This window comes from Lytechinus variegatus, chromosome 7 (assembly GCF_018143015.1).
Source record: "Lytechinus variegatus isolate NC3 chromosome 7, Lvar_3.0, whole genome shotgun sequence".
NCBI lineage: Eukaryota > Metazoa > Echinodermata > Echinoidea > Temnopleuroida > Toxopneustidae > Lytechinus > Lytechinus variegatus.
In genome coordinates this window covers 24,311,163-24,326,589 of record NC_054746.1, presented here as the reverse complement: position 1 = coordinate 24,326,589, position 15,427 = coordinate 24,311,163, and the positions used below count along the sequence as shown (strand labels likewise).

Below are 15,427 nucleotides of genomic sequence, written 5' to 3'. Positions count from 1 at the left end.
AACTTAGAAAGTATATGGACCTAGTTCATGAAACTTGGCCATAAGGTTAATCAAGTATTACTGAACATTCTGCCTGAGTTTCATGTCACATGACCAAGGTCAAAGGTCATTTAGGGTCAATGAACTTAGACCATGTTGGGGGAATCAACATCAAAATCTTAACCTAAGGTTAAGTTTCTGAAATGTCATAATTTAGAAAATGTATGGACCTAGTTCATGAAACTTGGACATAAGGTTAATCAAGTATCACTGAACATCCTGCATGAGTTTCACATCACATGACCAAGGTCAAAGGTCATTTAGGGTCAATTTGTGTTTTCTTTTAATCTGTAATACGTAAAGCTCATAGAATGTACAGGGATTTTGTTTTTATTTTCAATTTACATTTGATGAATGTTGTACAGAATATACTTTTTTTTTTTTAAAGCAGAGAAATTAAAGATAAGAAGGAATTTTATATTTGAGTAATATTTCTCTGTGATTGATTGTGCATTAAATGCCCATCACATCACATCATTTTAATAACACAGAGAGTCTCCTGTATTTGGCAAATGTGCGATTGGGCATTCATGTTTGAAAGATTGCCATGGCTACAGATTCTCTTCAAGGATTGCCATATTCAAATGAAGAACTAAAAGCCTTGATTCAAAAGAATTTTCAAGAAAGAAATTAAGTACCCTTCAATGCCAGGCAATATGCATTTTTCTTACCCTGGGGTTTCTTGTGAAGTTGGGTATTGATAGCAAGTATTACTTTTGTAGATTATGATTGAAAAAAGCCTTGAATTGATCACTTATTAGTTTGAAAAAAAGGAGAAAATTCCTCCCAGGCATATGTCAAAATATATTGAGCCAACTTTAACATGTGAAAGACTGCATTACAATATTATTGCACTTTCATTGAACATTCATTTGTTTTTATCTTATGTGAGTATTTTCTATTCTAATATGCTAATTTTATGACTTTTTTTATAATTCAATCAAACATTCCAATAATAATGCATGAAAAAAATGGTTTGACCAATGTAGATTCCATGTCCACAAAGATGTTACATTTGTAATAATATTTCATCAAAAGAAGGTATCAAGGTAACCATTGTAAACATCATAAATTTTTATTTATCATTCATCATTCATCATGATCATCATGATCATCATCATTATTATTGTCACAGTCGTCATCATCATTGTTATTACTGTTATCGTCATCATCATTAGGAGTACCATTATCAAGAAACCGTTGATTTTTACTTCATTTCCATTCCTGTTTTGCAGGGTATCATGGAGACTCTGAAAGACATCACCAAGACCACAGAATGGGACAACGAAGTCAGTGAAAGCAACTACATTTCCGTCCCGACCACCACCAATGCCTCAGACCACCATCCCCTGATGGTTGACGTAGTCAGCTTGACCCTCGCCAAACGGAAAACACTCTCACCAAGTTTTATCGACAAACTCGTTGCTTTTCTTGCCATACCCTACAACGTGCTGTCCCAGGGGTCTGGGTATAGCACTTACAGGAATGCCCCTAAACCAGCTGTGGTTGCAAGGTATGTACTATATAAATGTATGTTCCGTTGGTAGGAAGTTATCCTTGTTGTTGCTCTTTAGAACTGAAAAAATAACATTAAATGCCATGTGATGGAAGTATAAATGTGATATTGCCTCCCAATTTTCACTTTCTGTCTGACAGTTGAGTATGTAAGATTTACTAAAATCATGTGTATGGATTAGATTACGACAACACTCCTTGCAAACCCCAGTAGTGAAATATATTGCAAAATAAGAGGAAGTACCATCTGTGAAAATGCATCAGACCTTGTTCTTCAGGCACAGATATTTTACCAAATACACAATAAATTAAAAACACCACTAATGTTAAGTTGTTCTGAAGGATAGATGCAAAATTTGAGAACTGTACCAAAGCATAATGAATGTTTGAAGTAGACAATCATCATCATGAAATTACAATCCATTTCATTCCAAGTCCAATCAAAATCTAAAGGGTATGTCATAGTCTGCATAGGCCAATGTAGCAACTTTCATTGGAGTCACAAACAAAGCAGTTCAAACATTGCTCTGTCTGGTTGAGCTGCTTAAGATACTGTATATTTCTAAAATAATCACAAAAAAATATAGACACACAATCATTTTTTTTTACTTTATCAAGTAGCTCAATTAAGCAGTTTACAAGCAAAATTTTTTTTTGCAGATATGTTGTAATTAAAAGGACACAAAATTTATATCGTTCTCGCACTCTATTTACATGCAAAAAGAAAGCAAGCATTATTTTGCAAGTAGTGAGATGCCAAATATATTTGGGTAGAAAATAAGTGAATAACTCTTTATTCTTAAAAGTTTTACATTGTAGTGTGTCGTTAACAAATCTACAATTTAGAAATAATGTAACTGGCAGAAACCTCAAAGTCAAACAAAAGATGCCAGATATTTAGTTCAGGACTGACACTTCAAGGACATTCTCAGCTTTAAATTACAAGTCTATTGGCATTGGAAGGTCCAGAGACAATATAGTCCCATTATAATGTTTCTTTTCTTTGTTAAAAATTCAAAAGGTGATTCAAGATTAGCAGCCTGCTGTAATGATGTATTGAGTGAAGATGACAAAAGGTAGATAAGTACTCAAAGGAACAAAACCTCTATGAAAGGATTATTTGACTGACCTGAAATTTGAAGCTGTAATGAGGCATATCCTGTTTATAACAACTTTTAATTGCTCAAAGTGAGAGAAGGGTGAAGTGTTGTGAAGACAAATGAAGTCTTTAAAAGGTTAGCTGAAAGATCACTTGTAGGGTACTTTCCTCTAAATGATTTTTTTGAATAGAACAAAGCATATTCTCTCAGTAAACCTAACATTTCTTCAATATTATTCTTTACCTCTTAAAAGTGATGAAGGGGAATTGCTAAGAGTTTGGGTAGCATCGAAACAAAATTATGCGGCATTACAATGTACTCCTTTGACAAGTTGTTATCTTTATGTCTACATTAGATCTTGGAAGATGGAAGGAGACTCATCAGGTTGGATGTTCAGTCGGACAGTGTCTAAGGGCAAAGGTCACTCACTTGATGAATTATGGAGTTACACACTATTACAGTCATCTGCAGAAGGTGCATATATGGGTCTAATAATTAGTATTCGCATAAATTAATTTATATAGCATATTTTTCTGGCAAATTACGATTTCTTATATCCGTATGTTTAAAGTGCTTTTTGAGTAGGTCAGGTGAGGTATTGTTGCCTAAAAATTGGAGGGTGTTTGTTCCAAGATGTGGGCAAGAGATGTTCTATTGACTTCTATATATAACTTCTGAAGGTTTCCATGGCAAATACGAATCGTCTAGTTTGGGTCAGCCCACGAAAGTAAGGTATCATGAAACCGCTACTCTCAGGATGTTCTTGTTGTAGGAAGGGTGAAGACTTGCACTGAGGAAATATGGTTGATAGATATTATTCTTTAAGTGTGAACAATAACTAGTGAAGAATTCTCTAAGAGAAAAAACAATAAGTTTCAAACTTTAATCTCCTTTTCTGTTTACATTTATAACCACCTTCATTCTCTTGTTTGCTTCTTTTTTTTCTCCCAATATTCCCTCTAGATACCAATAAGAGTCTTATCCATCACCTAGCCTGCACCATGCTATCAGATAAGAACGCTTCACACTCTGAGAAACCTGCCTCAAGACTATCTGCTCTCAAACATTACTTTGAGCTGAAGCATCTTAAAGTAGGCCCACTATGCCATTGCAGCCTTAAACATCTCACCAGCCACACTTTGCAGTCCAAAGCCTGCATCAATGGCACCTCCAATAAATACTCTTTGAAGGAGTCACTTCCAGACAGTGTCATGCCTATATACAACGCATTGGACAGTCCGAGCAGGTCAGATAGTCAAGTGATGGAGAAACTGAGTTTGAGTTGGCCAAATGATACCAACAGGCCAAGAGCTTCCAGTCTTGATGTGTGGCAGGATAACTCTTCCAGTGATGATGCAGGGTTTTACAGCGAGAGGCATTATAGGAGTCGTAGGCAGAGAGCCAAGAAGACTATGAGTGCCGATGTAACGGCAGGGGGAGAAGGGAGGAAGAGGAATTCCTTGGAGAGGAAGACAAGGTCATTGGAAAGAACCACCAATGAGAAGGAATTGGGAGATATAGAAGACAGTGGGGTTGCAGGTAGCTATATCATTAAGCAGTTTTGTACACACCTGAGGCCTTTCACACAAAGCTTAACGATTGATCATTCAATGCATTTTACAATGAATTTCACATAATAATCAGTTTAATCACTTGTAAATATCAGCGCTACTTTCAAGTACAAGGCTTTCTGTTAATGGGTCTTATTCTCCCATTGGATAAAACTTACTATTATCTGATCTATGCCCCCATGGTTACTGCCATGGTAACCAGGCTGAGCAGCCAATCAAGTTAAAAATCTCCATGATAATTACCATTGTCAGCCGCACAGATATGTTGTTAGCCTAACAGAGCACTAACAGTAAGCCCAGTCACATCTTTTGGATTGTGAAGTCAAAACATTTATTTCAATGTGTAAGTAATCCATTGTTGTAGCATTAGACATTGCTGGCACATTTCTGGTTGTAACAGGGCCTCTGTTCTCACATTGGTAACGCTAACAACGTGCGCTCAGTAAATTATGATAATGATACCATAATTATGTAAATCTGTCATTGAATACATATTTTCCTTTCTCATATTATGCCTCAATGTTGACTGAATTATTATTATTTGTTTGGCATCACTAGTGCCTGGGAGGCGAAAAGCGAACTGAATCACTATGACCCGCAGATCTCTCCTCCCAATATAACTAATTGGGGGGAGTGCAGGTGGACCACTACAGCGGAATGATACCATATGCCTTCTTATTTCTTGATAATAGATAATATGGTTGAGTATCAAACATTAGCTGATCAAGGAGCAGAAGTGGTATTGGAGGAAAGTATCAAAGCAGCAAGGATTAATGTTAACGGTTCTGAGGATGATCAGATGCAGCAGACAGGTGGATGGTCGTAAGTCATCAATGTCTTGTCATTTTTTTTTGGGGGGGAGGGGGGTTAAATGGTTAGCCATACTTATTTGTTTCTTTAGCATCTACAGGTTTTGAAGACTTCAATATGGTATTGAGATCTTACATTAATTTATATGATATTGACAAAGATGATATATCTTTTAAGTATATTTACAGATAATTTGAGACTTTTCTTAGCAAGAGTGGATGTTGGTCTTAAAGATAAATTCCAGTTTTGGTAACGATCTCAAAATGACTTTTTACAGAATCTAATATAATGACCACCCAAGTGTCTGTTTGTATGGATAAAAAATATGTGCCAAAGGATTCTGGAAGAAATTGTGTAATTGCTAAGAAATCAGCAAAATAAGTGCGGATTCGGTCACTTCCGTCGGGTCTTTATTCCAGCAATAATAATACACTGTCCCACGTGTGCCTATCCGTGTTGGTGATCTTCAGTATGAACATTTTCGAGCATAGATTTCAAGATTTCACAAAGTTCAGTTTATGTAACTGTACCATATCTAGATCCTCGATGATATACTGACAATTAAGCCTGGTTTTACAGACTTTCTCATGAAATCAGTGTTTACTGCAACTACTGGCATTTCTCTTTAAACTCATTAAATACGTCAAATAATATTCTTTGAATATAATGATAAATGTGCAAGATCATTTGATATTGCACTATATAAAGTTTTTTTGAATTTCACTATGTATTTTTAAAGTGAGTGTAAATTGTCACTTTTTACATACTCTATGTTTATACCTTCAAGTTTTCTTTCATATTGCATGATTTGGTCCTAACAGATTCCATTGTCTTGAGAAGGATGTGGTAATACTGAAGAAACCAAAGAATGGAAAGTATTACAGGTAAAATTTCTTTTTTTCCTTTAAAATTATCATTTTTTCAGATAAAGATGCAAGCAAGTAAATGTAATTGCCCCAAGCAAATTGAAAATTAATCGTCTGTGTCAAGCATTCACTAGTATACAAAATTTCAAAACAGTGTAGATCTTAACTAATGCAAAATATATAAGTTGACCCAAAACAGGGAGATATGTGTCTCTGTATGGGGATTGATTTCCTAATCATATTTTTTCTATATTACATTTTTCTTGAATTCAGTAGCAATTAAAAGGGTTCTTTAGTCATTTGGGAGCAAAGGAAAGTGCTCCATTTATTTATTTTTTTCACTGATCTCAAACCTATTTCATTAATATTATATGATTGATGATGGGATAGTCGAGTATGTATTTTTTCCTTAGCTTTCTGTTTAAGCGCTTATGTTATCTTTAAGTAAATAGTGATTGTATACCTTTCATAATTACATGTAGCTACCTTGGAAAGGGAGTGATCAAAGCATCTCCTGCTGCTGTCTTCAAAGCCATTAGAAACCCAAGGACTAGATTCACCTATGATACAATGTTGAAGGTTGGTAGAATTATTGGATTGAGAAGGGTTGAGGAGAGGTAGAGGCTTGGTGAGAGCAAGGTTGTGTTTCAAGTTGTTTATATATTATGCACGACTATAGGCATGACTGATGACCCCTTTGCTTAAGTTGAGCTTAATTTGAAATCTTCGTAGATTAAAATTCTCATGTTAAAAAAGCATTTGGATGGTAATTATGAAGTATATTTCAACATTTTATTATGATTATAGGAATTGCACTCCTAATATGTTAAAATGGGGAAAACACTGGGGCATCTCATTCCGCAAAGGAAATCTTTAGTGCTGCGTAAGATTGCGCATAATTTATAACCAGCTTCGTGAACCCACATTGGCTTTCTGTCCATTCTGAAGTAGGAAACTAATCTAAATTTTGACCATTATTAGCTGTAGAAATAAATATACATTGTTGAAATTCAGGAATATCCTTATTTTTACCATTTGTTATTATTGGTCCCCATTTTTTATTTGCAGGCTAAGTCTTTGTGAATCCATGACAGCTCAATTCAATTGAAATGAGATAAACATTTTCTTTTTTTCAGATTTGAGTGGTCTACTGATTCTAAAATTTTGTTGTTTTGTGAATTATCCCCCCCCCCCCCGATATTACAGTGCTATGTTGCACTCTTTTGTATATATCTACTTTACGTAACATGCACCCAGAAAATGCAGGTAGAAGAGATATCAAGAATGAACTTTTTTAGGTTTACAAACTGTTTTCATTTCTTTCTCCTTTTGCAGAAAATGGACATTGTAAAAACCTTCTCAGACAATTTGTGTGTCTGTAAGTATCAGTCATGTCAAGATACCAGTATATAGTTTCAAAGTTTCCTAATGGGGTTGAATATTTGCTGCTTTCTTTATAAATTTGTATTTAATAGGTTGTTCACTGTTCCCTTTTTAACATTTTAAAAGAGGGGGTATTATATAGAGAGAGCTTTAGAGGTCTTGCAAATAGTCCATTGCCTTTAGTAACATGATTTGAAATAGTGGTGAACAATGATTTTTTTATAAAAAAATGAATAATAATTTTATACATTTTTGCCCTGGCATCTACCTATTTATATATAAAAAAAGAGTTTCCAGTAACACTATGAATTATGATATGTAGTTCATAGTGTTCCTGGGGCCATTTCATAAAACTGTTCGTAAGTTTAAATAAGAGCAACTTTAAGAACGACTGGTGATCCTTTCTTACGCGCTTAACCATCGCCAATGAATATATCATTTACCACACGAAAGGATCACCAGTCGTTCTTAAAGTCGCTCTTAACTGACAAACAGCTTTATGAAACAGACCCCTGATATAATCTTCCATGCATTAGATCATTTTACAAGGTTTTGAAGCCCATAGCAGTGGTAGATCATGCTGTCCTGTACAATACCATTTGAGGGGCTGTAGTGTTTGTGCACATTAGTTGTCCCATTAAAACTATTTTGTCTAATCTGGCTGGATCTGTGCCTGCATCGACATGCATGAGGCCATGTGTTAGAGGTTTAATTGAATAGATGAACAGTTAAGCACTTATCTGTTAATTCAGTCCCGATGGCTTTTCTACAAAGTTGTTTATAAAGTTACACATTACTTTACGAAAGACTGGAATATCACGGGTCATGTTGATCATTCAGTTATTTTTTTTTAATCACAGTAACTGAAGTTTAAATATGCTGATGTTTTCACTACATTAACACACACTTTTAGTTAATGTGGGTAAATTTCCACTTTAGGAAGAATGTCACACCTCAATATTTTCAAGAATGGAACCTCGGGCTTACATTCTGGCATTTCACATTCCTGTGGTCGTGAAGTTGTTTGGAACATTACGAATAGCATCATACTGCCCCTTCCCTTTCATGTAGAAGAACTTACCATAGTATGAATGTGAATAATCATGTTTTTATTCCTCTCTTGCAGATCACATGGTCCATGAAGTGCCTCAAATCTTGAAAAAGGAATCAAGAGATTTCTGTGTGCTACAAGTCTGTAAAACAGTGGTAAGTCTTCCCTTTTTGTCTCACCTGCGAAGCAAAGTGAGACTATAGGCGCCGCTTTTCCGACGGCGGCGGCGTCAACATCAAATCTTAACCTGAGGTTAAGTTTTTGAAATGACGTCATAACTTAGAAAGTATATGGACCTAGTTAATAAAACTTGGCCATAAGGTTAATCAAGTATTACTGAACATCCTATAAGAGTTTCATGTCACATGACCAAGGTCAAAGGTCATTTAGGGTCAATGAACTTAGACCATGTTGGAGGAATCAACATCGAAATCTTAACCTGAGGTTAAGTTTTTGAAATGTCATCATAACTTAGAAAATATGGACCTAGTTCATGAAACTTGGACATAAGGTTAATCAAGCATCACTGAACATCCTGCATGAGTTTCACGTCACATGACCAAGGTCAAAGGTCATTTAGGGTCAATGAACTTTGGCCGAATTGGGGATATCTGTTGAATTCCCATCATAACTTTGAAAGTTTATGGATCTGATTCATGAAACTTGGACATAATAGTAATCAAGCATCACTGAACATTTTGTGCAAGTTTCAGGTCTCATGATTAAGGTCAAAGGTCATTTAGGGTCAATGAACTTTGGCCGAATCGGGGGTATCTGTTGAATTACCATCATAACTTTGAAAGTTTATTGGTCTAGTTCATTAAACTTGGACATTAGAGTAATCAAGTATCACTGAACATCCTGTGCGCGTTTCAGGTCACATGACCTAGGTCAAAGGTCAATGAACTTTGGCCGAATTGGGTGTATCTGTTGAATTACCATCATAACTCTGAAAGTTTATGGATCTGATTCATGAAACTTGTACATAAGAGTAATCAAGTATCACTGAATATCCTGTTTGAGTTTCAGGTCACATGATCAAGGTCAAAGGTCGTGTAAGGTCAATGAACTTTGGCCATGTTGGGGTTTTTTGTTGAATAACCATCATATCTCTGTAAGTTTATTGGTCTAGTTCATAAAAAGTGGACATAAGAGTAACCATGTATCAGTGAACATCTTGTGCGAGTTAGAGTAGTATTCAAAGTCAGCACTGCTGCTATATTGAACCGCGTGATGCAGGTGAGACGGCCAGAGGCTTTTTTACTGATAAAAACAGGATAAAGCATGGTGATTGACAGAAAGTCTCCCAAGGTCATGCATATATCCAATCTCTGTAAGAAAAAAAATGCCATTTAAATTATTCATTGAGTAGGAATCACTTCTCTCTATAAGGGATGATGAACTGTAAGGGGAGGAGGTGTGCCGAACATTTAATCTCTTTTATGAAGCCACATAAACTTAAAGATACAGAGCGTTTATATGTGGTCAGCCAAAACTTTGAAATTTGCCCTTGTAGTGTCTACATGCTGTGACTGGCACTGAAGTTTTTAAGATTGTGCTGAAAAATTAACTTTTGGTTGAATGTTTGTTTGAATGCTTTTCACTCTGTGAAACCTCCTTCAGCGGTCCATGACACAAGGATTTGCCTTCAATTGCAAACTGTGAACAATGATTTTGATTGGTTGATATAATGTCCTTTCAACAACATTACACATGCAACTGAATATTTGATTGTCCATTCCAAGTTCATGATCAATCATTACTTTTTGGGTTCCCGATCCCAGATATGATATTGATTTTGTTCTTTTTGACCCCATTGCAGGGTGAGCGTTATATTGTGGCTTGCCGATCCATTGATTGTAGAGACTGTCCAGAGGAAGGGTCATTGGTCAGAGGTCAGTTATTACCTAGTGGATGGGTCATTGAACCAGTGGGAAACCAGTACTCAATGGTCACCTACATTACTCATGTAAGTTAGTATACTTCATACTACAGTTTATTGCATAGTTAATTTATGGTTATTCGTTTTCTTTCAAATTTTGTTGAGTTAAACATTAATGATGAAAATCAGTAACATCAATATGATTTGAGATGAGTCGTCAGGGTGCCCCTCTTTCAGATGAGTTTCAAGTAATTTCTTCATATTTCATTGTACTCCAGCTTCTTTTCCATCGTTGCTTTCTAACATTTTTATAGAAATAATCTGACAAGATGGAAAAGAAAGGAAATGTTGAAAGTACCCAACATTTGTTTCTGATCACTTTTAATAAAATCCATGACATGGTACTCTCAAGAAAACATATTCAAGAAGACCAGTATAAAGAGACAATCTAAAGCTTTTTTAATTGAAAAAAAAAAAACAAATCAGGACTTTGTTTGTCACTGTTTCAGTTTCAGTTTTGAAATCCCACTTGTTTCTTCTGACTTTCAGAATTGAAACTGACGATGATTCTTGTTTACATCTTAATTCTACAACTATTTTTCCACCTACTAGGTTGCCTTGTGTGGTAAAGATGTCCCAGTGGCCTTCAATCAGTTCCTATCTGTTCGAGTGCCACTCAGCATTGCTTACCTACGTCTCTTCCTGGAAGCACAGCTGCCTTGATCACTCTTGTAATGCCTGTAATATCATGCCTTCAGACAGTTCATCATTATGTTCAGAGAAACCAGCATAGAATGACAGGAATGGGCTATTGGAATTCCTTATACCTTTCGTAAATGGTAACTGTATATAGTGAAATTTTCATGTGCAGGTATTTTGCAGTTGGTGATGATTGAACATTTTCATGCTTCCACCCACCAAGTGTGATTTGCTGAGGTGTTGTGTGTATTTGGGTCGTTCCATTTTTGTGGACAGATCAACTTAAACTTGGCTCATGTGTCCATGGGGATGGGTGTCAAGGTCAAAGTTGAAAGGTCTCAGAGGTAATTTTGTACCTGAATGTGACTTATTTTTGGTGAGAACTAGAAAAGCATGTGATGGATCAAATTCATAAGTTGGCTCATGTATGTGCATTGCAGTGGTAATATTCTGATATGATGTGAGGTTCAATCAGTGATCGCAGTGTTGACGATGGACGAGACATACATTCTGACTATGTAAAGTCTAGAATTTCTTTGAGGTTGAGTTGTTGGATTTTTTTAGTAATATATTATACGGCTGACTTTTGATGAGTGTGTTTACATCAAAGTGTTTTAACAGTCTTTACAATTACCCATGATGAATTTTAGTACTGTCGTGTAAATATTTCATCAGACAAAATGGCTGAACACTCTTCAATCGAAATGGAGAGTAGTTTTTCTTAAAGCATAAACATCTTGAGATTGAACTTAATTGACAGAAACTGTATTTATTGAAAGCACTTAATGAAATCTAAATTATGATATAAAAAATGAAACCTCTCTTGATGCACATCTCTTGTAATCGATTTCATATTTCCTGAATACAGGGTCTTTGAATAATACAGGATATCCTCAATTCTCTAGTTAAGTTTCCCTTTGGGTTTTGGTATCAAGAATTTTGAGAAATAGATTATGAGAAAAGTTCATTCTAGAGAGGACAGTAAAGAAATGAAACAGAAAAAGGGCGGAAGAAGACAGAAGAGCATTATCTTTCCTGCTTAACATGGTTTGACTGTATTAACAACACTCAAAACTTGGTAATGTCTTGTCTTAGTCTTCTTCCTTCCCTGGGGTAAGGGATGTGGCCAGAAATTATTTGTAGCCAATTGAAATGACAACTACACATTTATCACTGGTAACTTAATTTTTGTTTTACGATATTAACAAGTTATTACCTATTCACTTGCAAATTTACAGTCATAGGCAAGAATTACAATTGATTTTAGAACTTCCTTTAGTTTCACATTTTATTGTATGTTGCTTACAATATTCTCTCATTCAGTGATGAATGATTCTCTTCCACTTTTATTTGTAGTATTTCACAGATATATTACAAGTACACTTAATGCAATCAAAGTATTAATTATTTACATCTTTCACACTGATAGTGAGTGATACTGATAAAGGCATATTATCTTGGGGGTATGTTTTTGTTCAGAGAGACATGCCCATAGCTGTATTTACTTTTTCAGATGAAGTTTGGTTCAATTTTATTCTACTGGATTAGCAATGAAGATAAAAGTGAAATTAGAAATTTATAAATAATAATAATAATAATAAATTACTTTTGATAACACAAACTTTTTCATATTTAATAGAAAAGAGTGTCTGACCCCAAATTATGATACATGGACCTTTATTCAGAGCAGAATCGTATTTCATGCATTATTTTTGTATACATTATCAATGGATGAAATTGGATTTTTTTTCAAAAAAAAGAACTACGCAATTTTGCTGATTATGCCATGGACAACATATGTGCAGATTATTGACAGGATTGCACAGTTGATGGCCAAGATCATGAGGAGGGCTTGTGAGGCCCCTCCCCAGCATTATAAACTACAAAAATAACTTGGTTTAATTAGGGTTAAGACACTACTTATCATAATTGTATGTTTGTTTTAATTCATATTTAAAAAGTGATTTGCGTCTCTTATTTCCTGTTGATATGCAATATGATGATCTAGTTTGTGCATCGATATGAAGCAAACAATTTTTATTGTATTTTGATTGAACTGAGCACCTATTATACTGAAATATTATTTATACCAGAACTTGGTCATAACAATGTAATATTTTGCATGAGGCTGTGAGCTAAAACTATAAACTCCTTAAAATGTTTGTGTAAATGAGATGAATTTTTATGTTTTTGCATATAGTTGTTAACATGATACTTGTTATTTTTGCCTTGTTATGAAATTTAATAGTTATATTAATGATGTACTAGTAATGCATGATAATAGAATATCTAGGGCTCGACATTGACAGTGTCCCGATGGCCCGGGGCAACCCAAAAATAGAGTCAAGCCACCAAAATTCAGTAAAAGCCCACACTTGGTGGCCTGGTTGGGCTACCAAAGTTTTGATATTAAAATTATATTGTTTTTTTTTATTTTAGGCCACCAAATTTGCTTTGCAGGCCACAAAATATATGAAATTAATGATTTTGGTGGACTAATCGGGCCACTAAGAAAAAAATTGGGTATGGAGCCTTGGAATATCATCTGAAATCTACCCCATCATGATCAATTTAGATCATTGTAGTAAATCTGTACAATATAGTGTTATAGATGTGGCATTAATAGCTTATAAAAGTTTATGGGGATGTGAACATTTTTTTTTTTGCAAACCACACCATGAAATCACTTTTTATTTGGAATTATTTTCTCCTACTTGTGTGTGATGTCTTTTGACAATAATTTTCATGTTTCAAGTTTGAAATATTTTGTTAGAAATGTTTTATCTAAACAATATTTTCATTCATTAATGAATGACAGTTTATATTGACATTTGAAAGATGAATAATTTAATTGGCTCTAATCAGTTGATGGCATGGGGCTGTGTTACGTTGTTACCCAAACTTGAATTAAACCATCCTGTGTCATTTTTTTAAAGGAGGGTAGACCATTTTGGGAATACATTTGTGGTAATCTTCAAATGGCCATGTCCATTAACCTAAAGCTTGTTGTTTGAAGGTTTGCATGGTGGCATGTACAATTGCTGATGTGGTTTATGGTATACCATGTGGAGTGTTATAGAAACAGTGGATAGAAGAAGATAAGAAATGGATAGGCGAGAAAGTGGAGATTTGAGAGTAGAGTATTCTTTCTTGAAAGTAGTCTTGAAAAGGACTGTAAACCAGAAGGATTGGTGAGTGAGAACAGCTTGAGTAGTAGAGCTGATGAGGAGATGCTGGCTTGAGTCGGTGAGTAGAGATGATGAGTAGTAGAAAGACTTGACGTTTCGGACAGGTTGACTTTCCGTCTTTGTCCTCACTCACCATTCCTTCTGGTTTACAGTCCTTTTCAGGACTACTTTCAAGAAAGAATACTCTCAAATCTCCACTTTCTCGCCTATCCATTTCTTCTCTTCTATCCACTGTTTCTATAACACTCCACATGGTGTAAAGTAAACCACATCAGCAACCTAAAGCTTGTTTTGATAATAATCAAGGGTCTGGTCTGGTATTCTCAGAAACATCTGCTTTTGTGAAAACTGCCCCTTCATTTATGTACTCATGAAGCAAATATTTTCTAAATAAATGGGACAATTTTCCCAAAAAAGTCATGTTTTGAGATTAAGTGACTGCTGGCTCAAAGTTTGTGCAGAAGGAAGACACGATCTTTCTACCGAAAGCGCATTTGAAATGTTTTCCCCTGTGCGATCTTACAGTATATATGTACATTTCTTTTGCCACATTTTGGACATCCATTGATTTGTATGTGCCATGTAATACCTGATTGTTTTCTGTAAGCTGTGTGGAGTGAGTTTGTACCCAGCGTTGGCTGCAACAAATTTTCTATAATTTTTATAATTTTTGAAGCTCAATTATCTGCATTCTTCTATTTTGTTTTTTATTGTAAATTTATTAATGCTGCTTATATTATTTTTTTTAATTGTTTCTTTTGTATATCATTTTCTTACATGGCCATGCAATCTATTGTCTATGCATGTTCTGTACATAACACTCAAGTAAATCCTTTGTGTGTGCATTTTTTATTTATGACCTATGAGGTAATACTTAACCCTATCTAGGCCGGGGTATTTTGGGAGTTCCTATGGCCGGGGGGGGGCCTGGGAGGCCCCCCCCTAAGATCTCGGCCGTCGACCGCGCGATCGCGCCGAAAATTGGCACACGGGTTGCCTGGGACATAATCTACAAGATTGTATAGTAATTTATTTCATGCGAATTGCTATTAAGTGATTATGCTAATTTATGCGTAATTAGTATGCGAAATCATACTTTTTCCTCTAACTCCCTAAATAAAGCTCCAAATGTACTAATTTTTGGTATAGAAACTCTTTGTGGTGTCCTAAGCAAGAGTACATGAAAAAAAATGTGATATCAAATCATTTTCTTATGTATTATATTGTTTTTTGCAATTTCTTATGTATTTCTTTGTTTTTTGACCTTTTGTTTTTCATTGTTTTTTTCAATGAAATTTGTTGGGGACTCTTCTGTGATCATAA

The 15,427-nt window shown here is 35.1% G+C and overlaps 1 protein-coding gene across 2 annotated transcripts in view; it reads left to right on the top strand.

Moving 5' to 3' along the window:
* The window catches only part of LOC121418814, a 40,594-nt gene that overhangs the window by 24,041 nt on the left and 1,126 nt on the right, over positions 1-15,427 (top strand). The window contains exons 5-14 of one of the 2 annotated variants that reach the window (XR_005970515.1): positions 1,275-1,552; positions 3,010-3,128; positions 3,618-4,193; positions 4,918-5,047; positions 5,857-5,919; positions 6,384-6,480; positions 7,237-7,279; positions 8,411-8,490; positions 10,158-10,304; positions 10,830-11,056. Coding sequence is in view for 1 of the 2 variants with exons in the window: in XM_041612982.1 (XP_041468916.1) it covers positions 1,275-1,552; positions 3,010-3,128; positions 3,618-4,193; positions 4,918-5,047; positions 5,857-5,919; positions 6,384-6,480; positions 7,237-7,279; positions 8,411-8,490; positions 10,158-10,304; positions 10,830-10,940 (1,644 nt within the window). In the remaining variant the exon portion in view is untranslated. Of the gene's footprint in view, positions 1-1,274; positions 1,553-3,009; positions 3,129-3,617; positions 4,194-4,917; positions 5,048-5,856; positions 5,920-6,383; positions 6,481-7,236; positions 7,280-8,410; positions 8,491-10,157; positions 10,305-10,829; positions 12,263-15,427 lie in introns of those variants that run through there. The other variant, XM_041612982.1, reaches the window with a different exon arrangement.